Source organism: Ambystoma mexicanum, chromosome 1q (genome assembly GCF_040938575.1).
Source record: "Ambystoma mexicanum isolate Mex_15411 chromosome 1q, UKY_AmexF1_1, whole genome shotgun sequence".
Classification (NCBI taxonomy): Eukaryota; Metazoa; Chordata; class Amphibia; order Caudata; family Ambystomatidae; genus Ambystoma; species Ambystoma mexicanum.
This window is the reverse complement of record NC_090922.1, coordinates 660,333,270-660,359,105: the sequence shown is the minus strand read 5'-3', so window position 1 is coordinate 660,359,105 and position 25,836 is coordinate 660,333,270. Positions and strand designations below refer to the sequence as shown.

Sequence of the window (25,836 nt, the reverse complement as noted above, 5' to 3'; positions counted from 1 at the left end):
GATGTTATGGAGGTGTTGCTTTCGGCAAGGAGGCCAGCAACAAAGTCTTTATACCGCTGCCGTTGGAACAGATTTTGCAGCTGGTGTAGAGAACAGAATATCGACCCTTTTTCATGTGGTACACCAATGGTTTTGTCCTTCCTACTATATTTGGCAAATTCAGGCCTTCAAGTTGGCACCATTAAGGGCTATCTCGCAGCGCTAACCATCTTTAAGCGCACTGCGGAAGAACCATACTATTTCAAATTACCCTTGGTAATACAGTTTCTAAAGGGGCTAACCAATGTTTATCCCCCAAGACCATTCCAAGTTCCCCTATGGGATTTAAACTTAGTACTAACTTTCCTGATGGGTACACCTTTCGAACCTCTCCATTCTTGTTCGTTAAGATTCCTTACCCTTAAAACTGTTTTATTAATAGCACTTACATCTGCTAGAAGGGTGAGCGAATTACAAGCTCTTTCTTGTAAACCCCCTCACACAATATTTCACAAAGACAAAGTTGTCCTGCAAGTGAAGCCTAATTTCCTCCCAAAGGTGGTTTCTGAATTCCATATCACTCAGAAGATTACCCTACCATCTTTCTATCCTCCTCCTCACCCAGGGAAAGAGGAAGAGAGGTTACCCAGGCTAGACCCTAGAAGGGCTTTAAGTTTTTACATCAGTAGACTAGCCAGGATAAGACAGGCAGACCAGCTTTTTGTAGGTTACGCAGGTCACAAGCTGGGGATACCAATAACTAAGCAGACCATTTCCAGATGGATCATTCTAGCCATTCTGGAATGTTATAAACTGGCAGGGAAAGAGCCCCCTCAAAACCTTAGGGCTCATTCGACCAGCGGTATTGCAGCTTCATCGGCCCTCAAAAGAGGCATGCCGGTTAAAGACATCTGTGCGGCCGCTACATGGTCGTCTGTCCATACCTTTACACGTTTTTACAATTTGGATTCCTCCTCCAGTCAAGAGACTAGGTTTGGAAGGGCTGTACTGCATTCTATTCATCAATAGAAGACAGCGTGAAGTCAGTACTCCCTCCTCCAATAATAGAATACTGCTATGGGAGCCTATCTTAAGATGAGGAATACGTCGGAGGACACAATCCCTTCGAAGTACAAGTTACTTCTTACCTTGTAACGTTCTTTCGACGGGATGTTCCTCCGACGTATTACTCATCGACCCTCCCATCCATCCCCGCAGTTCTACTTCCCTTGTTGTTGCAGCTTACGCTCCTTCAGGGTGATTAGTTTAGTCCAGAAAGTATTATTGTGAGCTACAAAACGGAACTGAGCAACGGACGCTGCGCGCGGCCTTTATAGGCAGGATGACGTCGACACGGCGGCTGTCGAGGGACATCGACTCGGAGGACGTCGACGCGCAGCGCCCTCTAGAGAGAAAACATTTTCCGAGGCCAGCAGAGCTGGAAGGAGATATCTAAGATGAGGAATACGTCGGAGGAACATCCCGTCGAAAGAATGTTACAAGGTAAGAAGTAACTTGTTCTTCTCCTGCGAGCGGCAAAAAGGATCCTACCATTCCTGTCATTCACCACAAAACAATCGCCATCATTGCTCTCGTCATGTCCAGAGTAGATTACACCAATAGCCTATACTTGGGTATGCCTGAACGACTTCTGAAAAATAAAACTACAACGCATACAAAATGCAGCACCCAGATTGCTTCTCCAACTACCCCGAAGAGAACACATCACACCTGTGCTAAAAACACTACATTGGCTACCACTAAAACAAAACTAAAATTCCAAACAATGTGCATTGCGCACAGAGCAATACAGTACCTCTATACTTGACCCATGCGCTAACCTTGGGGCCTGTCCACGGCTTATAGACCTCCCTATATACTAATTTCGAAAAAACTAGGTTGCGGTATATTTGTGCTTGTGCCCGAACTGCTTTCAATGGTAACCGCTTACTGTATGTAGAATATGCCCTATCTGTTAAATTTCGCATCTAGGTTGCGATATGTTTGTGCTTTGCGAGTTACCCTAGTATCAGTAAGCTTACTCTAAGGCTGCCCACCATCCCAGCAGTATGCAGGTGTTGCTAACTTTAATGATGTTTCCCTTCTACATTATACCCGCAGCCACCCCCTGCACTAGAGGTCACTACATTAAGATTGATGAAGGGCTAGGTAGACTGAGATGTCTCGTCACCACCCCATCCCCTGCCCTACACCATTCCTCCCCACACTACCCCCTTTTCCCACACTAACTATACCGAAACCATATCCTGCCTCCACCATGAGCTCTACACACGATAAATTGACCCCCGTGCCAGTAGTCTCAACCTCTTCCCCTCCTGACACTTCTAAGCGCAACGAGAGACTAACCAGTAGACTACCGTCCATTAGGCACTCAGCAGTAGAATATACCCATAAATTCATATGTTCAGATCGCCCTGGATCCACCGAAAATAATCGCAGGCGAAAAACCAAAAGATTTACAGTCCCACTGAACAACCCAGATGACATTAGCCCCAGTATACCATTGAAGGGCTCACAAACACAGCCCACCAAAGGAGCATTACTGAATGTCCGGTCCTTGGTAGCCCTCTCAACAGGGATTGCGACATTATTGTGAACAATAACCTTGATTTCCATGTAATGACAGAAACTTGGCTGCATGAGGCAGCAGGCCCCTCTATTGCCCTAGCCGTCTCAGATAATTACTCCATTCTCCGTGCAGACAGACCCACGGCTCGCGGCGGAGGAATAGCCTTTATCTTTAAAGCCACTCTCAATATAAGACTAGCCAACCCTACCTCGCTGGCATTGTTTGAACTCCTCTCAGTTAAGTTCCAAACCTCACTAAACAGCACTATCACACTACACATTATTTACAGGACCTCCTGGGTCCTTCGAAGAAGATATTGTGGCCCTAGCAGCCGACACCACCAAACCCACGGCGCAAAATATCATTTTAGGGGACTTCAACCTTGGTTATAATGACACTAGTGACCCACACGCCATCTCTCTAGCCTCTGCACTATTAGAACAAGGCTATACCCAAATTAGCACCGAACCCACTCACGAGAAAGGTAGGATACTTCATTGGGTAGCGGATCTCAATTGTACCATCACCCTATTAGATTTGACTCCACTAGTATGGTCAGACCACCACCTTATCACCTTTGAAATGAATATCAACATCTTGGAAAAGAAAAAGCCCGTTATTGCTCCCCCTTGCCCCACAAGGAATAAACGTAACATCACAGCAGAAGCACTAGTTCCTTTGGTAGCCCCCCCTACTAAATGCCCTACTGGACACCAATGATCCGAACACTCTGATTACCATTCATAACGAGACCATGACTAAAGCCATTGATGCTATTGCCCCGCTAAAATTACAAAAAAGCAAACCCATAGCCCATCTTAACTCGTGGTTCACTCCAGAGCTAAAAATACTCTGTACTGAAAAAAGAAAACTGGAATCACGCTGGAAATCCTCCCCCCACACCTGAAAACAAAACAAACCTTGCCATCATCACTGCCACCTACAAAAATAAGATAATACAGTCCAAAAAAGAAATCTATAATGACAGAATAGCCCAAGCTAGCTCCATCCTAAGAGAACCCCAACCCACCGCCAGATACATGCACTAAGGATAAAGCTTGGTGCACCAGTATACAAAACGCCCTTTCCAACAAAATTAAAGGACTGCAGACCAAAATAGCTGACAAAAGATCCCAACTAACAGTCAATACACCAGTACCAACCCCTACCCCACACCTTAATTCAGGTTTCATGTTTAAAAAAGTCACCAATCCTGAAGTTCAAAAAAATCATTGCGTCTCTTAAACCATCTAATTGTAAGGGCGATAGCCGCCCAGCCCAGATTATGAAATACGCAGCCAGAGACCTTGCCCTATTCATTACTAAACTTATAAACTCCTCCTTCTCTAACAATTCCGTCCCAAGTAACCTCAAACAGCCCTGGGTTCTACCACTATTAAAAAAAAAAACAGACCCTTGACCCGGCTATACCCACTAACTATAGACCAATTACAACAGTCTCCTTTTTACTGAAAATTCTGGACAGAATTGCTTACTTGCAAATACAAGATTATCTTGAAGTTCACAAATTACTCGGACCCGTCAATCTGGCTTCAGACCTCAGCATGGCACAGAAACCGCCCTTGTTGACCTCAAAAGCCAGATCGATGAATTGAAAGACAAAGGAAAGATGGCCATCCAACTCCTACTAGACCTCTCTCCGGCTTTTGATCTGGTGGATCACTCTATACTTTGTGACCACCTATAAGCGGCTCATTTCTCCAGTTCTGCAGTTGCCTGGATCCAATCTTTCCTCGCTAACAGAACAATGCGCGTGTTCTTACCTTCGGCAGCTGCTGATCCCATCCCCATCACCTGCGGAGTCCCTCAAGGGTCCTGCGTCTCGCCCATTTTGTACAATATTTTTACAAAGCCATTATTCGACAAACTGGACCGTCTGGGTGTCGCCTACACAAATTATGCGGATGACACCCAGATACTCCTACCCCTCTCAGGAACCTATGATGTAGACGTCGCTCGGATCAACGAAGTCTACATCATTCAGGCATGGATGGCCACACATGGCCTTTGCTGAATGATAAGACAGAATTACTCCTAGTCGGATCATCTAACAACCTTCTCAAACTAAGTCCTCACTACACAAGCATCCTCATGGATGGGAATAGTATACCCATATCCAAACATGTGAAAACATTAGGTTTTTACCTCGATGCCCAGTCTAACTTAACTAAGCAGAATAACATGACCTCATCGGCCACAGCGTACACCGGTAAGTTGATCAGAGCCTGCAGACCTCTACTATCTCCCACTAGTTGCCTTACTCTGGTGAGAGCGCTCATACAATCCAAATTGGATTATTGTAACAGTCTCTATCTAGGAGCTAATAAAGCCATCTTAAATAAACTACAGATCATGCAAAACGCGCTCAGAGCAGTGTTGAATAGCCCCAAAAGAGAGCACATATCGGAAACCAGAAAGCAACACAGGTGGCTCTCTATACATGACAAAATGCCTCACTCACAAAGAGCTTAACTACTGCTATGACCCAATGCCGGAATGTATAATATGTATAATATGTGTATATTTACCATTGTAATCTTACCTTGACTGTTTAAACTATGCTCACAACTGTCTATACTATGCCATGTAACCATTATTGTCCTTCTAGCGCCGAATTACCTCCGGGTCAGGTGCGCGATATAAATAAAATAAACAAACCAGGCTCTGAGTTCCTGAGATACAAATTATGCCTACATCAACCAACAAGAACGCTCAGATCAAGCAACAACACCGGCGTAGAACCGAAACTCTAGAATAAAAAAACTCAGAGGGTCTACCATTCCAAATGGGTATTTACTGAATTGAGACGGAGTGTGTTTTTGAAGTATATTTTTGTTACATATATTTGCTCCCTTCTAAAGAAGGCGTATTCAACTGACTGGTAAATTAATAAATAATTGTTTAATCAAGAGACCTTGAGGGTGTTTATTTGGATACTTGTCACTGTGAGTCTGTGTAATAACTCTACAGCTCACATTAACCCCTCTTGAGCGAACACTGGCTGCTCACTCTACCAACTTGTGTAGTACATGCTTATATTAAAGGTTGGGCTAACTATTGCCTAGAGGACAAGGCTGGGAACTGCATAAAATGTTGCCTGACATTGGACATTTTTTGGTGCACACTAAATGAATGTTACTTTTTACTTATATATCCTCCATTTTGTGATGTTATTCTGAGTGCATTTGCTGTCCTACAAGCAGTCCTCTGTGTAATGACCTCACAATTCACAGATGTTCCAGTCATATCCCAGGATGCCATTTCCTCAAATGCAAGTTCCCCATCGGTACCCTACACCATCGGAAGCTGGAAGGTAGGCGTCTAAAAGCTTTACTTTTGACTTAACTCAGATTGTTTGATATGCTTTCGCTCATGCAATATCATAATTGTTGGACATCTAGTATTGTGGGGAAAGCTAGGCTCGAGCAATCTAGCTGTTTGAAGTCAATGGAGTACATTTCTGTTGGCTAACAACCACTGAAACATTGCTTGGATGTTAAAGGTATTGGGCATGAAGTATAAAATCCTGATATGTCTCAATACATTGGAGAAGATTCAAACTAGGCTTTGTCAACGCATAGTTCAGTTGCCACGTGATGGGCTCATTTCAATCAGGCATTTTTATTTTCTCCACGTTTTGAATGGACATGCATAGCAATGTGCTTCAAGGAGACATGACTGTGATTGGACTCAGGCAGCATGCATATTAACATCTGTTCCGGTGCTTACCAGGGTGGATATTTGGAAACGCTTATGGTGGATACACTTTCGTGTTTCAATCAATTCTGAAATACTCGATAAGCTGTCAGTTCTGTGCTTTTTAATTTAACTTTAAACGGTTTAATTTCTTTTCCAAATTTCATTTATTTTACGACAAAGTGTGGGGTGAAGGGAGACACCCTAAACCCCACGCCCTATCCTCAGTCCCTGCACCCAAACACATCTTGCCAGACCTCAACCCTCCATCTACCTTTGTGGCTAGTTAAAAATGCTTAAATTGAGGAAAGAAAATTCGAGAAGTTGGGGGAGGTCGTACAAAGCACATGAATGTGAGCTGTCTGTTTATATACAGCTTGGTTAATAGATCTGGCTGTCCTGCTTAACACTGTTTATTTCTCTCTTCAGAGGACCTAGAGGCAGACATCCACCTCAGCCACAGTCTTGGGCTGTTGAAGGTGTTGAGCGTCCATCGATTGTTAAAGCTAATGAACTTAAGGAGCTTGATAACTTGGATACAGAAGCAGATGAAGGCTGGGCTGGTAACGCAAAGCGGTTTACTTTGCATGCAATGTATCACCCCTTTATGCTGTTCAGTTTTCTGGCCTCTTGATAAGTTTTGTATTGTTTTTTGGAGGTAACAAAATTCTTTGTCAGCAGCAAGACAAATATGTTGTACTTTTTCAAAAACTCCAATGTTGAAAATGTAAGCAATTGTTTAAAGCGAAGGTTTCTCCTGTTGTAAATTGTTTAGTCCAAGAAACAAGGTTAATGGTGAAAAATAGCAATTCTATTTTTCTTTGTACTTGCTCACTTTGTTAAATCTTCATCTATTGACTCTCCCTACCTTCCCACTTCTTGAGAAGTAAGATCCTGCAACAGTCTATGCTACAAATATGCTGCAAAAAGAGAAACGGTTCTATAATTATTCTTCTCCAAGTACATAAATGATTGTCCTTCATGCATGCATCTGACGATGTAAGCACGTTGTGAGCAGGTGAAGTTAGTGAACTATCCTATGAAGCATTTGGAAAGGAACATGCCCTTTCCTGGTGATGTGTATTTCTAGAATCTGACCTTTTTAGACTGATTTTAGGAGGCCACCGTAGTTCCAGGGAACTGAGAGGTTAGCCAATAGCCAATCACGGTAGCAATGGAGAGCAGTCGAGGCTGCTTCTTGGAAGATTGTGAGGGGCCCTCATTGAGTCCACACAGTATGGCATACAAAATTTCCATTTAGACAGCAAGTATAAAACACAATTATATATTCTAGGATAGGTCTTGGGAGGATAGCAAAGGGCCAACATGGTCGCTTTGGAAGCAAGACGACTCGAAGCAACACAGGTCCGATCCCCGGGTCTGCACTTAGAAACCTATGGGTATTAAGCGCATTATACATAACCTATCATATTATATCATAGGTCCTTGGAACACTGAAAAATGAATCGAACAAGTGAGAGTGCACAATACTCAGGTACACACATATACATTCATCATATGCATTGTCATATAGTCAGCAAACGGGTAAATAGTTTAAATGCAGTAAACGATGTAACCAAGTCACATGAATTCCTTAACCTAAGCAGTCAAAACACTAGGAACACAAGTCAAAGGGTCCACAATGTTTCTCCCATGAAGGGAGTCTCAGCAGGTAACTTGTGTTGGTGTTAGTTCAAAGAAGGTATTGAACAATTTTACTATAAGTGTTCTTGTATTTTTCTTAATTTTTTTAATTTGATATAGCTGATAAATAATTTAAAAATTCCCTTTTATGACAATTCTTATAAAATACGAATTTACAACAAATAACAGCAAAACACATATTACGGATCTTAAAACATATCGTAAAATTCATACCCTAAAATCTATCTGTCCGATTAGAAACATGTTCATCTAAAATTACAATTATTTACATTAATTCCAGTACGTGCAAAAAATTCTGAACATTAGTTATTAATTTCTGACCCATGAACATTTTCCCATAATTCTTCTTTGGTCAATGTATTTCAGTTCTCAAACAATTTCTTAAAGTGGGCAATGCGGAGCTCCTTGAGCATTAAGCAATCACCCATCAAATGTTTCAACGTTTCTGTAACTTGTGCATGTTTACAAAAGCAACAACAATCGTCACTCTTGTATGCTTTTGTGTCTAATTTGAATTGCTTGGTGAGCAGGACATTAAACCTGAATCTCATAAAATCATTCTGATGTTTAATTGATGACTTCTGTAAATGTTTCCACAGTACCATATTTTTTTATCCTTCAAACATGTGACCCTTGCAAAAATCCAATCCTGTTCAAACAGTTTGGTGTTCACTCGACATGGGTTTTCTAGCAGTAGTTGAATGGTAACTTCTATATCACATAACAAATGAATAACTAGTTCTCTCCATTTGCACACAAAATCATGGCAAGATTCTAGCATATATTTAGCTACCACACCCAATAGCATTTCTAGGTCTGGGGCCAGTATACATTTTCTAAACAATTATGAGCAGCCACCTGTATCTTGCGTGCAGTGATATCAAACCACACTTATACCGTATCCATGATATTGGTAGACAATTTGGAAACTTTAAAATGCTTCTCCACTATCGACCTTCAATTTTTGAGTTTTTGTTCACAAAGGATTGGTTTAGTTTCCGCACCATACAACATTATCGGGGTTAACTTTTACAGAAAGAAAGTGATAATTGAACTCAAAGTAAATTTCCCAAATGGTTTTATAATCATGAGAGATTGCGATTTAGCAGTTTGGAGTTTACTGTCCAAATTCACATCATATTCTCACCACATTCATTACTAATAAGGACCACACCCAAATATATGTATTGGTGTACTTTCTCTAGCTTGACATTATTCAGTGTCCATGTTCAAGTACATTTAGATCTCGTGTTTTCATTACATATCAATATTTTTGTTTTAGACAGGTTAATTGTCAACACATTTTTATTTACATAAATCGACAGGGCATCAAGCAACCGTTGCAAACCCTGCGGCGATTTGGACATTAAAACAGGATTGTCAGCGTAGAAGAGAGCAGGAATTTGTACACAGTTTCGGTGCATGGCTATTTATGTTCTCAAAATCCTTAGACATGTCACAAATAAAAAAAATTAAATAGAGATGACACTAAAATGCATCCCTGCTTAACCCCATGATACGTGGATATCTCATCAGTCAAATCTCCTTGAAGGGATATGCGTATTCTAATGTGTATCAGTATGCAATGCCTCAATTAATGCACATACTTGAGTCGGGCATTCTGCCTTTCTTAATTTGTCAAATAGCAAGTCCCAGGATACAGTCTCATATGCGGACTTAAAGTCCACAAAGACCATGTATAGAGGCAATCCCATACAATAGTGTAGTTGTATGGCAGTTATGGCAAACAGATTGATTGAAGTACCCAGTCCTTGGACAAATCCTTTTCGCCAGCGATTATGTTGTTGGGACTGTAGTGTCCATTCATTAAACTCATTTAAGATGATTCTAGAGACAATCTTGCCAGGTGCGTCAAGAAGGGCTATCGGCCTGTAGTTAATAGGATCTTACCGCTCACCCTTCTTGATAATGACTATAATGGACTCGCGCCATGAGCGAGGAATAGTTCCAGCACTTAAGACCATGCCGAATATGTTGTACAATATTCTTGCCCAGGCTTCGGGGTTATCCTTAAACATTTGATTATTAAGGCCGCCATTAGCTTGGGAATTACTTGATTTCTTTATGAAGTATAGACTGTCCTATTCTTGAACTTTCAACCGAAAACATTGCACATAATCAGTTACATTTAAAACATGGAGATTATCAGGTCTAGCATAGAGTTGAGTATAGTGGTCAATCCATCTAGTATTACTTACTCCCTTAATTTTTGCAGATAGCTGAGTGTTGCATGACGGTATATTTAGATAGCCCCAGGTTCGCGCCGAGTTCTTACTACACATTGCTCTAAGCTTGGCTTCCCCGTCTAACTGATATAAGTATGTTCTTCTAGATCGTCGCCAATTATTTTGCCATTTCAGTGACTTCAGGATGCCAGCTTTTAGTTGAGGGGGTATTGTAATACCAATAATTACTGTTGTCTTGGTTCTCTTTTACGATCTGTGATCGCAATATCAAAAGTATGTGTCTTATTACATTTATTTGTGTGTTGGCCCGAACTTTGAATATTTGTAAGACATTCACATTTACAGTCTATGAAATTAATAGCAAAAAATAAAGCATATTTGTTTTAGAACTACTACAAATATTTATCGAATCACAAGTACTTTACTTAACCACCTCACGGCCAAGGTCTTTTCTCCACTAATTACATAGTGCTTTATCACGGAGGCACTTTTTCCAGTGTGTTTGCACTCCAAGTTTCAGAAGAACTATTTTTCTACTTGAATATAATATCTTCGAATATATAATGTAGTGCAAAGCTCACCAGCATGTCAGAGACATTCACATAATTTCCTATCATGAGTACTGATTGATTAGTCTTTGAGTGTATATTCCCAATTAAGTTCTCATTCAGCTGCTGTAATGACTGTGTTCCATTTGAAATCGGTTTTAGAATTATTGACTTGTAACATGCCTTGATATTGTCTCCGTTTGCTCTGGTCAATTGACCCCTGGAGTATCCATCGAAAAAGCTAATAATTTATGATCACTACCACCTTGGTGAATTATTTTAAATTCTTCTATATGTCCAAAGGTTTGTGAGTCAACATTGGCATAGACTATTGTGGGCTTGCAAGACCCCCGCGCCGACGTATATCCAGGCGGAACATCACCATCAATTGCCCTATTCAACATGTACATCTGATGTGTTTCCAGAATCATAGCTGCTCATCTGGCCCCCTTTTTGTCATTCAGGCATTGAAGATTAATATCACCAGCTATAATGATACATGTAATTTCCCTAGTTGATCGAATTGTCAATAGGATCTCCTCAAGATCATCAAAGAGCTTATTGTCAGTCAAGGCAACAGGATTTCTATGAATGTTTACTACTGCGATGACTCGACCATAACCCACAATTCTAACCAATTGTATATGATTATTAGGTGAGGCTCATGGTTTCAAATTAAGGCCCAGGCCATTTTTTAAGGTTACCATTAGGCCTGAGGTTGGTCGACCAGTTTATTTATTTTTTTTAAACTTTTTTAGCTGGAATAAGTTCAATTTCATGCTTATCCCACACGGGGAGATCCATCAGCCATGTTTCCTGAAACATGACTATATATCAAATGATTTGATTCATATCAACACTTTCGTTGATCAAGTGGGCATGCTGCCGGGTGTTCCAACAACCAACATTTATTACTCTTTTGGTCTCATTCAAAGGAAGGTCTCAATTTGAAAGTTTATTCCATTTTTCAATTGTTTCTCTTGGGCCAGATAGTTGTATCTTATTATCTGAACTGGAAACATAATTCCCTCTACCATTTTGGATCCTGTGTGTTGGATTGGGAATATTTTTAACATCCCTTGTAGGATTAAATGTTGTTGGATCGAAGGCTATGAGAAAGCACAATGAGAATAAATCAATTTTTGCTAACCAAATGGTATTTCTCACGACTCCAGAGGGTATCCATAGTCTCACTAGAGATAGATCCTGGTTGTTGAGCAATTCTACCTGATCAATGTCAAGAGTCGTTATGATTTCTAGCTCTTGTACATCAGAAAATATATTTAATACACTAGTTTCGATTTAAATCATAGGTGGTAAACGGTGCTGGCCTACACTTCATTATCAATCGATGCCTTTGTGTTACCAGTTTTGACACTGGTGGATAATTCTTCTGTATCTTTGGTATGCTTTCAATACACCGATCTTGACTGGGAGGTTCACTTTGATCACGCTTATTATAATTATTGATATTAATATATTGTTGATGTTCATCTATCAACCCTCTTGTACTTGTGGTATTAAAGTTATTTCTTATATTCTGTTTAGTTGCTTGTGTAAGGGTTTTAGTTTGTAAATAATCCTCAATTGATTTACAAAGTTCAACTTTTAATTGCGGCAACCAAGAGTCTGAGTTAGGGAGCACTTTTCTGCACTTTTCTGCTATCTGTACCCTCCGTCTCAGATCTTTGATACTTTACTTGATCGCTCCGAGTGCATGAGGCTTTTTTTTTTTTGTGCTTGTTCATCCTCAATCAAGGTAACTAATTCATCGAACGGGCGATGAGGAGTTATTAATTTAGCAGCATTCTAAATTCTGCTCTTGTTAAAAGTTAACATTGATTCATATTTATTATAGCTATGGTGGCATTTCTAGTCTCTGTTTTGAGGAACTGTATCCGTCGAAAGAATTGTTCGACTTGTGAAGTCGTGTCGACTATTTTTTTATTCTTTATGATTTTTTTAAAAAAAAGTTATTGCCCTTTTTGATTATTTTGCAACTGTACTCCTGAGCCTTCATTTTATTAGATTTGCTCTGTTTTAAAAAAATTTAATGAGCGACAATGCGAATTGTGACAGCATTCGCCTTTGTCATTTCATTGTGATTCCTAGGAAGACTCTCTTCCTCCGGTGATTTTACTCGATTCACTCAAGCCTACTTTTTCAGATATAGTATGTGGAATAGAAGGCACAACAGTCACTGATGTACTCAGATGAGTTATACCTGGGTGGGCCGCAGGCTTCAACTTGTTTTCAGCTTTCACTGTAAATCTGAAGGGGCAAACTCCATTTATCATCTTATCCACGTCACCCTAATGGACACTTTCTGTCCATTTTACCAATTGGGTCGATTTGTAAAGCTTATTTGTTAATTTTGTCACCCATAATATTAAATAGCTTAACCAATGATTGATTTGTGGTTTGCTTAGCCATCAATGTGATCTCAATTAAAGAGGATTGTATTGCTGATTCTTTATGTAGGTGCAAATACCAGTTCTCTGGTGCACTCCCGGTTACCGCGAGGGGTCGGCAGTATGAATGAAGACACCAGAGACTCACACTTAGATGTATCCTACAAATCAGGCATTTGTGATGAGGAATTCTTGTGTTTTCTCTGACGGCTGCCCTGTGAAGGGGTATCAACAGCAGATTCATTACTGGTCAATGTGTTCTGTCCGGTTCTACGATCAAGACATTCTGTGTACTCGAATGTGTTACAGGGTACTCAGGGATATCTATAATGTCAGACTCATTGGTCAATAAAAATCCTGCATTACAGTTTCTGCAATCAAATTAATATTCAAATCAAGTGGACAGTGCGCTCTGATTGTCATGTTACCAATATCACTGCACTGTCGGCAGCTATTGCCAAAACCGAGTCAGTGATAGTTTCTTGTATTGCTACTGTTGGAACATTTTTCACTATTTGGGTAGAGCAACATTCTGGCGGTTCTAAGGCCATAGGGGTACTAAAACACTCAGACTCTGAAATGACAGAACTTAAGGCATTCTGTACAGTACAAAATTCTCGAATATCTACATTTGGTGGTTTCACTTTTAATATATTGGATTGCTGCTTATGTTTTTTGGCAGATACTATGGTGGACATAGTCTTTGGCGACGATCTCTTTGGTATAGCAGAAGCACATGTAACAACTGATCTCAACGACATCTTATACTTAAATGAAAAATGCAATCACAATACCACACAATTACAATTATTTCTTGTATCTGCCTAACAGCACAGAAGTATAGTACCTGCGCCACTCGCTGCAAGCGTTGCAGCGAAGCATCAAAGGAACCTACCTTCAGACTTCCTCACGACTTCCTGACACAAATGAGCAAGTGCGCAATGCGCGTGTTCGAGTCAATTATACGAAGTGAGGTGGGTTGCCTGAAAGTGAATGAAAGGCGTTCCACAGAAAGAAAATGAGGTCAATCCACACTGGAAATCAAGTAGTAGCACGGTAGTTCAGAATGCCTGGATGCACAGCAGTAGTTCAGTGACAAAATCCACCTGATGCGAGCTGAAAAGGATTGTTTCTTTCTGATATTTCAGGTTACTCTACCCAGGTTAAACGACCAAAAACTAAGTGGAATGGAATGCAGTAGACCAAGAGACTGGCTCCCAATGTTATCCTGTGGAGGACAGTGTGGGGGGTGGACAGATGTACTGCGCTTACTTATCTCCCCCCAACTCCTGATTTCCCAGATGAGTGTGGATCTGGGGGTTGCTAGGGACTCGCTCCTCCGCTGCTTGTTCCAATGACGGATGCCCAGAAATTGTAGGTTAGAGGATTCTTCCAGTCGTGGTACAACCACAAGATGCAACCTTTTAGGCAAGATTGTATGCATTACCCTGTGGGAGACTGCACCAGCCTTGTTCTCTTGGTAATAGTTAACGCAACCTTTGGTATAAGCATGCACTACACCAGTTGGTAGAGTGACAGAGCAGCCAGGCTTATCTCAAGAGTTGTCCATGTGAGATGTAGGGTTGTAACATGGAGATTCACAATGACGGGTATTCAAATAAACACTCAAGGTTTCTTAATTAAACAATTATTTATTAATTTGTGTCAGTTGAATAAGCCTTCTTTCGAAGGGAGCAAATATGTAACTTTAAAATATACTTCAGAAATACACTATTTAAATAAACCTCATTTGGGATGGCACACAGATGCTTCCTGGTAGGGAGAATTCTCAGAAATGTGCTAATTCCTCCCTACCTTAGAGACCCCCAGCAACTTTGCTGGATTTTGAGGACTTGATTTTTTTTAACCTGGAGAGACACCCTTTTTCCCCCACTCTCGCATGTATTTTTAATTTTATTTTAACTCTGTTTTTCTTTTGGTTGTGGAGTCAGACAAACTCCATAGGCATCTTTTACATTCAGTGTTAGGCAACGTTTGTATGCAGTACCCTATGGGACCACTACACACAACTAGGACTACAGGTGTAAGCAAAACCAATCTTTGGTATAAATCTGTACCACAGTTTTTGGTAGCGAGCTGAGCAGCCAGGTTTATCTCAAGAGGGAATGTGAGCTTGTAAGGGTGTTACACAAAGGTCAACAATGACAAGTATTCAGACAAACTTATACTCAAGGTTTCTTGGTAAAAGCACTCATTAAATTATTTCACAATCATTTATAAAGCATTCACTAAATGAGGCAACCAATATCACACAAAAATTATACTACAATAGTGATTACTAAGCAGTTTAGCTCCCTTGAAGTAGGAGCCAAATAGCTTTGACGTAGGAGCAAAAGGGCATAAGTTAATAAAATGAATATTAGTTATTCTAAAATAGTGCAAATAGTTTGGGTACACAAGAGGAGCTGATTCAATGCCATTGGTAGGCCAAAGTCAATGGGCTAGTGTCTTGTATAAGTAAAAACAGTTCTGGTATTCAAAACGGAAAAGTATTTGCCACGGTTCTTAGAATTAGTTCACGGGAGGAAGGTTTGTATGTCTGGTCCCAAGCTGACTAGGCGTGCAAGTTGCCAAAGTTCCACGAACCTTTGCGGTGAGAGGTAAGTTCTCTCGGTAGGATTTTCACAGTACCTTATACTGGAGAAAAAGATGCAGCTGAAGACTCTGGTCCTGGCAGTTCCTGCAGATCTCGCTGATCCTGAACCTCAGTCGTGGACACGAGTGAGGACGTCGGGGCACTCCTGCACTGCATGGGGACGGTTCACAAAGCTGGCAAAATGGCAAATCTTTGATTCCGGTTGCTGTTCTTCAAGCACACAAGCTGGTGTCCTTCTCCCTGGTTAATCTTAACCAGCTCCGAGAATGGTATCCAGGTGGCTTACGAGTTGCTTGGTCCTACCAACTCAAAGGAAGAAGCCGTCCTTGAAGGGGCTTCTCTGTCGAGGTGAATTTGGTGATTCAGAACTGCAGCAGAGCTCCACCGGGCAAACCAACGGTCCAGTAGTTGCAGCAGCTGTCCTCTTCCAGCTCATCTTCGGTTCTTTCTTTCCAGTGGTCGACTCTGGTCGACTGCCTTCCAAGCCAAGAGACTCGCCTTTTAAACAGTTTTCTCCCTTTCATTCCAGCCTAGCTGCCGCTCACCCAGCAGGGTGGCTGTCCTTGCCGAACAGTCAGCCAGCCAATCACCACAGAGTGCATTTGGGTCTCCTAGGAGACTAAGCACAGGGAGTTTTTCGGGCACCTCCTCACTTCCTGCCCACCCCAGACACTATGTAGCCAGAGGCGGGGTTCACTCCCGCCAAACGCGAATGAACAGACCAAACCTGGTTTGGCACGCAGAGAAAAACTCAAGACCTTTCCACAAAGAAATGGCAAAAAAAGACTGGGGACCATTTTAAAAAAGGAGGTTCAGCGCCATTTTGAAAAACATGGCTCCTGTGATTTAACGTTACTGGAGCTGCAAACAGTTTGCGGTTGGGGTAAATCATGGTAGTTCATTACAAAACCACTGCCATTCTGACGGGAAAGGCTAACATACAAATGTTACATGAACATATATCGCCCCGGGAGGATAGCTTTGCGGCAACGTGCGCGCCTTGGAAACAAGACGACACGAAGCAACACAGGTTCGATCCCCGGGTCCGCGCTTAGAAACCTCTGGGTGTTTAAGCGCGTTATAAATAAACAATTAAGACAAAAAACAATTACAAGACAAAAAAAGAACAATTCCTGTAACAGCGCCTCGATGCCCACGGGCTGTGTGAGCGCTTTAAAAATGCAAAAAATAAAATGGAAACGGGGGATACTAAGTAACCCCTCCAGCACGCTATTGAGATAGGGTGTGCTGGGTCTAGCAATTACAATGCTAAGTAGAGTCAATTTCACTCTACTGTTCTGGGAAACGGTAGTTTGTCCCAGAGAAGGTGTTTAAACCTTGGGAAGCCTAAATGACTTCCCTGTGCCAGGATGCCTTTGGAGTTGGTTAGACTCCATAACCAAAAAGAAACAAAGGTAAAATTCACCCAAAAAATACATGAGCCGGGGCGGGCCGGGGGGGGGGATCAGGGTCACGCACTCTCTAGGTAAAAAAATCAAGTTCTCAAAATCCAGCAAATCTGTTGGGGGTCTCTAAGGTGGACGGAATTAGCACGTTTTTGCCAATTTTCCATAACACTTGGCATACTTGGATGACATTGCAGTGTTCAGCCCTATTTGGAAGGAAGATAATGACCACTTTGGACTGCACAAGAGCATGCAATATATATCATATCTGACCATAAAGAAAAGTAAATGTAAAATTGGTCAGAGTAAAGTTGTCTACCTTGAGCATGAGGAGGTAAACTAAGGCCATTGCCTTCCAAAATACAAGCTGTACAAGACTGGGCCACCCCTACTATTCAAACCCAAGCGAGAGTCTTCTAGGTCTCAGTTTACTATTGGAACTTCATTGAGAACTATGGGACCATAGCTTCTCTCTTGAATGTGATCTCCTCACTCAAATTGCCCAAGGTCAGGTGGAATGAGCGCACACGCTCCAGTCTTAAGAGCTCCTGACTACAACCAATTCTTTATTGTACCCACCGATGTTTGTTTATTCATTTATATTGCGCGCCAGACCCTAAGGTATGAGGGTGCAGGAACAGTAAGGTTCTTCTCAGCTTGGTTACAGTGCTGTACAATAGTTTATAGTGTGTACATAGGTTAATACAGTAGTGATGAATAAAGTAATTTCTGATGTTTGTTAATCTGCTTAGAATCACATGCTGTGCATAGGTCCGACATCCAGTGGTCACTGCGGAGTATTGCATTTTGTTTTTCGTAGTCGAAAAGGGGACGTCGACAAGGCGTGTCTGAAACACTATCCCTATAGTGACGTGCGTTGTACCCACAATCCCTCACGCGTCGAGGTCCCTCAGATTGTTTTTTTCCGCCCAGCTTCTGGTCGCCTTCACGCGGAGCTCCTCGAGAGACATTGCAACTCCTCGACCTCTGGTCGTATTTTCTCTAATATTTATAATCCCTCCCTCGACGCAGTTGTAAGCTGTTCTCCGCCGAAAAGAATCTTCGACGGAGGGTCGAGCGGAAGAAATCCTTCGGCGCTGCCGAACACGTGGCCTGGCCTCGCAGGCCATATACAGTAGGGAGAGTGGGGTCGTGGGACATCTCTGGGTCTTTTCTGAGAATGCCTTTCCCTTTCCCCTTCCTTTCCCTTGGGGTGTGTATCGCGATTTATTGCCTCGGCTATGGAGAGGACACCGTTTAGGTTTTGCCCACTTTGTAAAGGCAAATTCACTTGGAAGGACAAGCACTCACGGTGTAACCGCTGCTTGCCCCTCGATCACAAGGAGGAAAGGTGCGCGGCGTGTCGGCTTCTTAAGCCTAAAACTCTAAAAGACCGAAGGGTTAAAAGGTGGGCGGCCTACGCGATGTCGAAGGCCGAAGGTTCACCCGCCGCTGCTACCACCGACAGTGACGAGGAACGTGATACCACGACCTCCGCTACGGAAGTCGAAACCCCCTCTAAGGAGCGCTTACGCGCTTCGTCGTCTGTCCCCGGCCCCGACGGGCTCGGCTCACGCCCTGCTTATGGGGATGAACACCCCGGCGACACAGACGCACACAAAGATCCACATAAACACACAACCCACGGCTCTTCGTCGACAAAGTCGAAAAGACCTTCGGCGCCCAAGGAGACGCAGGTTCCACCGGCGGCCTCCTCGGACCGTTCGGGTTCGAAGCCCCTCTCGCAACCGCAGCCGCGACCTGCGACTGGGCTTTCGGCAAACAAGGGCGCTGCCACCAAACCATCGGCCGGTGCGCATCAACAGAAAGCGCAGACCGCCGTAGAGCGTTCGATACCCATAGCGTCGAAAACTCAAGCTTCCGCCGACAAACGAGTCGCCGACAAGCGAGTCGCCGATAGCTTAGCAAGGATCGCTGTAGCCGACGCCCAAAAGCGTACGCCGAAGATTTCGTCGAGCGTTACGCATAAGTTAAAGGATACGCCGAAAAAGCCCGAAGGGAAGCAGGGACTACCCCCTTCAGGCAGGGAGTCTCCCGACACACCAGAAGGTTTTTCGGAGGGCGATGGGACACTTTCCTCGACGCTTTGGGAGAGGTCGAGCCATTTCGAGTTAGATAACCCTATGTTTCCCCCGCCAGACCGCTCTGGGGTACCCCATGAAACTATGGAAAGACTCCACCTCTGTATGGAGAGGATGGAAAAGTTCATGAGCACCCAGGCCTCTCAAACACACAAGAGGACCAGAGAAGGGCCTCAGGAGGACCCCAGGGCCAAAAATCCGAGGCTAGTCGATCCCCAGCAGGACACAGCCTCAGACTTCCAAGATGTATATGACCTCACTGGGGAGGAGCAAGACTTCGAGGAAGAAGATGATTTCATGTACAATGAAGAACAGAACCAGGAGGAATGTCTGGAAGACAGAACAGACATTATAGAAGAAGGCTTCGGGGTTAACCCAGAAGAGGGACCTTCACACCCCTGGCAATCACCATCAGTGTATTCCGACACTGATGTCCTAAACCTAACTCCTCCGGACAATTCTCCAGTTAGGAACACGTCTCCAATTGACGATCAGCCAACGTTCAATGCACTGTTGCGCAGAGCAGCAGCGCATTTCGAACTCGACACCGGGGAACTCTCTCCAGAATTGGACTTTGTAGAAAGAGTGATTAAGGAAAAACCCCCTGTCAGCCAGACCATTCCACTCCTCGCTTCAGTGAAGAGAAGGATCATACCTTCGCTGTCCACTCCCGCTATGATCAGAGGGGTCAATCCACGGATTGAAAAACTTTTCACTCCTTCACCCTCAGACCCCCTCTACATTAGGGGACATTCCATTCCTGATTCCCTAGTGGTTTCTAATACTAGAAAGAGGGCAGGGGTACCACTTTCCACCAGTGAGGCACCCCCTGACAAGGAGGGCAAGAGGCTATATGCCCTTGCAAAAAGAGTTACTTCCTCGGCTGCCTTCTCAGCAAGAATTGCCAACAACAATTCCTTGCTTGCAAGCTACGCAGACGCGCAGTGGGCCAAACTGCGAAAAGACGCCGAGGAAGCACCGGAGCCTTTACGTACGCGCCTACTGTCAACTATTGGCGAAGGAACCCAAGTGAACCAGAGCATTGTTAAAAACTCTCTGGACGCGGCAGAAACAGCAGGACGTTCCTTGGTACAAGGAATACTCCTAAAGCGCCATGTATGGCTGCGCAACTCAGGCTTTAAACCAGAGACACAGGCGTCTTTGATAAATAAACCTGTCGAGGACGCTAACCTCTTCGGGAAAGCGGTAGATGAAGCCCTAGAGATGGCTAAAAAAGAGTTCGACACTATCAAGACTCTCGACCAGATCTCTAAGCCCACTACCAGGCGCGGCTATGGCAACAAACGCTTTTTTCGTGGCCAACGCCAACACCAACAACAAAATCAACATCAGCAATACCCTGCCACCAATTACCAAACCAATAGTGGGCAGTACAGCCAAAGAGGCCAACGCCGGGGCAAAGGGAGGGGTCGGGGATCCACCCCCAGAGGCTCCCAAGCCCCCAACAACTCCAAGTGACGCGAAGATTCGCGTCCCCTCCCATGCAACACCGGTCGGGGGCCGGATAACATCCTTTCTTCCTGCATGGGAGGAGATAACGTCAGACCGTTGGGTACTGTCCACCGTAGCCCACGGATACTGTATCGAATTCAACAGTTCCCCATCCTACAGACCCCCGAGGGGACGTCGCATGACACCGGAACATCTTGCCATCCTTCTCCAAGAAGTACAACAACTACTGGAAAAAAGAGCCATAGAGGTCGTGCCTCTATCTCAGGTAACGGAAGGTATTTATTCAGTGTACTTCCTTGTACCCAAAAAGGATCTAACCATGCGCCCTGTATTAGATCTGCGCCCAGCGAACAACTTTATCAAACCCCAAAAGTTTCGTATGGTAACCTTACAGGAAGTAATCCCACTGCTTTCTCAGGGAGATTACATGACAACATTGGACATGAAAGATGCATACTTTCATATTTTAATGTTGCCAGCGCACAGAAAATACCTCAGGTTCATGATAGAGGGCAAACACTACCAGTTCAAAGTGCTACCCTTCGGCATAGCATCAGCACCAAGGGTATTCACGAAGGTGCTGGCAGTGGCAGCGGCCCACCTGCGCAGGTTGTCCATCCCAGTTTACCCTTACCTCGACGACTGGCTCATAACAGGGGATTCTTACGAAACATGCTTCTCCAATACCCAAAAGACAGTAGACCTTTTGTTCCAGTTGGGCTTCTCCATCAACGAAAAGAAGTCCAGTTTAGACCCCAGTCAAATCAAGCAATTCCTAGGGGCTCTAATTCAAACAAAGGACGGCCTCGTCTTCCCCTCCAGAGAGAGGGTCCAAAACATGCTGTTTCAAATCCCTCAATATGTAACCGGTCGAGAGGTGACGGTACGCAAAGCAATGCGCTTGCTAGGAATGATGGCGTCGTGTATTTATTTGGTACCTCACGCGCGCCTGCGCATGCGCCCAATGCAAGAGTGGCTCAACAGCCAGTGGTGTCAGGCCAGCGGACTATGGGAGGATCTAGTTGTGGTCTCGCAGGCCTTAGTTCTCTCGCTACGGTGGTGGACAAAGGAAAACATGGAAAAAGGGAAACCCTTTGCCACACCCGCGGCGGAAGCCACTCTAACCACAGACGCATCCCTCACAGGATGGGGGGCGCACCTATCCCATCAGACTGCTCACGGAGTGTGGACTCCGAACGTAGCATCCAAACACATAAATCTACTGGAGCTACTAGCTGTGTTCAAGGCGCTAAAAGCCTTCCAGGAACACCTACAAGGCAAAACAGTAATGGTCCTTACAGACAGCACCACAGCCATGTACTACATCAACAAGCAAGGGGGCACCCACTCTCCAGGCCTGTCCAAGCTGGCCCAGAATATATGGAAGTGGGCTCTCAAACAGAACATGTTCCTACTATCACTACATGTACCCGGGGAACTCAATCTGCTAGCAGACAGCCTCAGCAGAGATTTCCCCCTGCCCAAAGAGTACGAATGGCGCCTGCACGAAAACATCGTCTTCGACGTCTTCACACAATGGGGATTCCCAGAAATAGACCTGTTCGCAACCCTGGAAAACTCACAATGCCTAAGTTACGCCTCCAGGTACCCCCAGAACCAATCCAAGGGGAACGGTCTGTCGATGCAATGGTCAGGGAAATTTGTTTACGCTTTTCCCCCCGACTCCCCTTCTCAACAAAGTGGTGCACAAGATGCACCAGGAACAAGTGACCATGATACTAGTGGCCCCAATGTGGGCACGACAACCATGGTTCGCTCACTTGATGGAGATGTCTCTATCCCCCCCAGTAAAACTCCCCTGCCCGTACAACATGCTGTCTCAGGACAAAGGCAGGACGCTGCATCCATGCCCCAGAACATGAACTTAGCAGCTTGGCTCCTGAGATCATAGAGTTCGGACATCTACAACTCCCGCAAAGATGCATGGACATCCTCAGGGAAGCCCGAAAACCGAACACTCGCCACTGCTATTCTAGCAAGTGGAAAAGATTTGTCATCTGGTGCAGGGGTAAAAGCATCAACCCTATTGACTGCTCTCCCACACATGTGGTCCTATACCTCACCCACCTATTAGATTCAGGTCTAGTGTTTAACTCCATTAAAGTCCACCTAGCTGCACTTTCTGCATACACCACTTCCCAACTCAAAGTGTCGTGGTGGAGGATCCCTGTTATAAAGGCCTTCATGGAGGGAGTAAAGAGAATACACCCCCCGATAGCTGACCCAGCTCCCGGATGGGACCTTAATGTGGTACTCACCAGACTCATGGGCTCTCCATTCGAACCCATGCACAAAGCATCTCTTAAACACCTCACGCTTAAGACTGCTTTTTTAATAGCTATCACCTCCATCAGGAGAGTAAGTGAACTTCAGGCTCTTTCTATTCTAGACCCCTTCGTTACAGTTCACAAAGATAAAGTGGTTCTACGCACTCACCCTAGGTTTGCTCCGAAATTTATTTCTAAATTCCACGTAAACCAGTCTATAGAACTACCAACGTTCTTTCAAAATCCTTCCAATTTGGGAGAAAGGACTCTGCACACACTAGATGTACGCAGAGCGGTCATGTTCTACATGGAAAGAACCAGACCACTGAGGAAGACTAATCAGTTCTTCGTCTCGGTGGCAGCAGGAAGAGAAGGAGATGCAGTTTCAAAATCCACTATTTCTAGATGGATTGTTCAATGCATCACTCTCTGCTATACTCTTGCTAAGAGAGAACTGCCCTTTAGGCCAAGAGCACACTCTACTCGAGGCACGGGGGCATCCATAGCATTCATTGCAAATTTTCCCCTTGAGTCCATCTGCAAAGCGGCTACCTGGAGTTCTGTGCACACCTTTACAAAACACTACTGTCTAGATACACACTCTAGATCTGACTCCCAGGTGGGACAGGCAGTATTAAGACACCTTTTCTCTACTGTTCCTTCTCATAACCCACCGCCAACTCCGGGTACTGCTCGCTAGTCTATGCACAGCATGTGATTCTAAGCAGATTAACAAACATCAGAAGAGAATGCATTACTTACCGTAAAAGCATTTCTGATGGTTGTATCTGCTTAGATTCACATGCGCCCGCCCTTCCTCCCCGCTCGGATGGAAGGAACATAGACTTCCTTTATATATCTCTCTTTTCTGTACTCGCTCACGTCTAGAAGGCTCCCTCAGGGCAGAAAAATACAAACAGAGGGACCTCGACGCGTGAGGGATTGTGGGTACAACGCACGTCACTATAGGGATAGTGTTTCAGACACGCCTTGTCGACGTCCCCTTTTCGACTACGAAAAACAAAATGCAATACTCCGCAGTGACCACTGGATGTCGGACCTATGCACAGCATGTGAATCTAAGCAGATACAACCATCAGAAATGCTTTTACGGTAAGTAAGAGAACACAAAAGGGAATCCTGTCTAAAGAAGTCAAGTTGGTTGCAATTTAATTATATGCAAAAAGAATTTAAATTCTTTTTGCATATAATTAAATTGCAACCAACTTGACTTCTTTAGACAGGATTCCCTTTTGTGTTCTCTTTCTACTGATAGCCCTTTGTCCTGTGCTATTAATTGGGGCTTTCCCTCCTGTATCCCTTTACGGTAAGTAATGCATTCTCATACAGTTTACATGTATACATAATTACATAGTTTGCAGAGGCGAGGTCAGTTATTGGTCATTATTCTTTAGCCACTGAATGTAGTTACGTCTAAAGTGGGGGTAAGTTTGGGGTGTCCTTAGGGAGGGTGGTAGAGAGTTCCAATGTTGGGCTGCTTTCACCTAGAAGCTGTTACAACCCATTTTGGTGCGATTGAACCTAGGAACTGTAAGCAGGTTAGCATTGGTGGTTCTGGTGGACCTGTTAGGGGTGTATCTTTTTATTCTGTCGATGAAGTTGCCAGGGGCTGCATTATTGTGGCATTTGTGTGTTAAAGAGGTTTTGAGCCAGATTTTGTCAGTAGTGGTAAGCCAGTTATGGGTTCTCCTGATGTTGGAGATGCTAAGTGCTGCTCTGAGAGCATTGTTTTGCAGGGTTTGGATTTTATTGGTAACCTCTTTGTGATGGCTCCTACATAAAGGGCGTTGCAATAGTCCAGTTTTGATAGTACAAGGGCTCTGGCTAGGATGATGTAGTTCTGGGTGGATACGAAAGGTTGCTTCCATGACAGGTATAGGTGCAGTTCTGAGTCAGGTGGATAAAAAAAGGCAGGGAACACCCAATCTGCTTCTTCAGTAGAAAACTGAAGGAACCTGAAACAACCATAGAACGTGAATGTTTTGCCATTGTGTGGATCTACTTTTTTTAAATTCTTTTTTTATTGATTTACAGCAAACACGGACGTACCCATCACTCAAACATACACCCAGTAAATAAACCGAAAAGATCAGTGAATCAATCAAAGCAAGAAGCATGGAGCAGAACAAATGCAAGCAAACAAGTGGGGCCGGGTCATCATAGAGTGCATAAGTTCAGTCGTATGGGTGCACAGTTCCTGATGGGAGCAGCAGGGAGCTCCATCAGGGGGGTGATTGTTTTTTTTATGTGAAACTTTATTTACACAACATCCATAACAAATCCCAATACAATCGGCGTATATCAAATAACACATGAAAAAAAAAACACAACAAAAGCACAACATTTTACACAGCACTATGTACACAGCGAGATATACAATACCCTAAATCCCCAACATCTCAAATACATCTCTCAATTACCCCCCCTACCAAACAACTATGTCAATTTGAAACAACTGCAAAAATCTACCCCATATTTTCTCAAACAAAGCCAATTTACCAAGTCTCCTATACATCACTCTCGCCATATTTGCCAATTCATGCATCTCGGACAACCACGTCTCCACATTCAATGTCAAAGCATTCTTCCAATTCCTCAATATAATTCTTTTACCAGGGGGTGATTGTTGCGTGCTGGCACTTGTGTCCAGGAGTTACTCAAGGCTTCCCTGGTCATGCAATGCCAGTCCATTTACCCCACACCTTCAGAAGTTTACCAGGGCAGCACCTAGCAGAGTATATACGTTTCTCCAGGGCCGCACATCTGTCCATATCGTTGGACCATCTACTTAGTGTGGGTCCTTCAGGTGCCT

The 25,836-nt window shown here is 43.7% G+C and overlaps 1 protein-coding gene across 7 annotated transcripts in view; it reads left to right on the top strand.

The window, feature by feature from the left end:
• PRRC2C (proline rich coiled-coil 2C) overlaps window positions 1-25,836 on the top strand; it is a 1,565,218-nt gene that overhangs the window by 213,409 nt on the left and 1,325,973 nt on the right. For all 7 annotated transcript variants that reach the window (XM_069641251.1, XM_069641250.1, XM_069641252.1 and 4 more), the window contains exons 7-8: window positions 5,824-5,903; window positions 6,716-6,849. In XM_069641251.1, coding sequence (XP_069497352.1) covers window positions 5,824-5,903; window positions 6,716-6,849 — 214 coding nt within the window. The remainder of the gene's footprint in view (window positions 1-5,823; window positions 5,904-6,715; window positions 6,850-25,836) is intronic.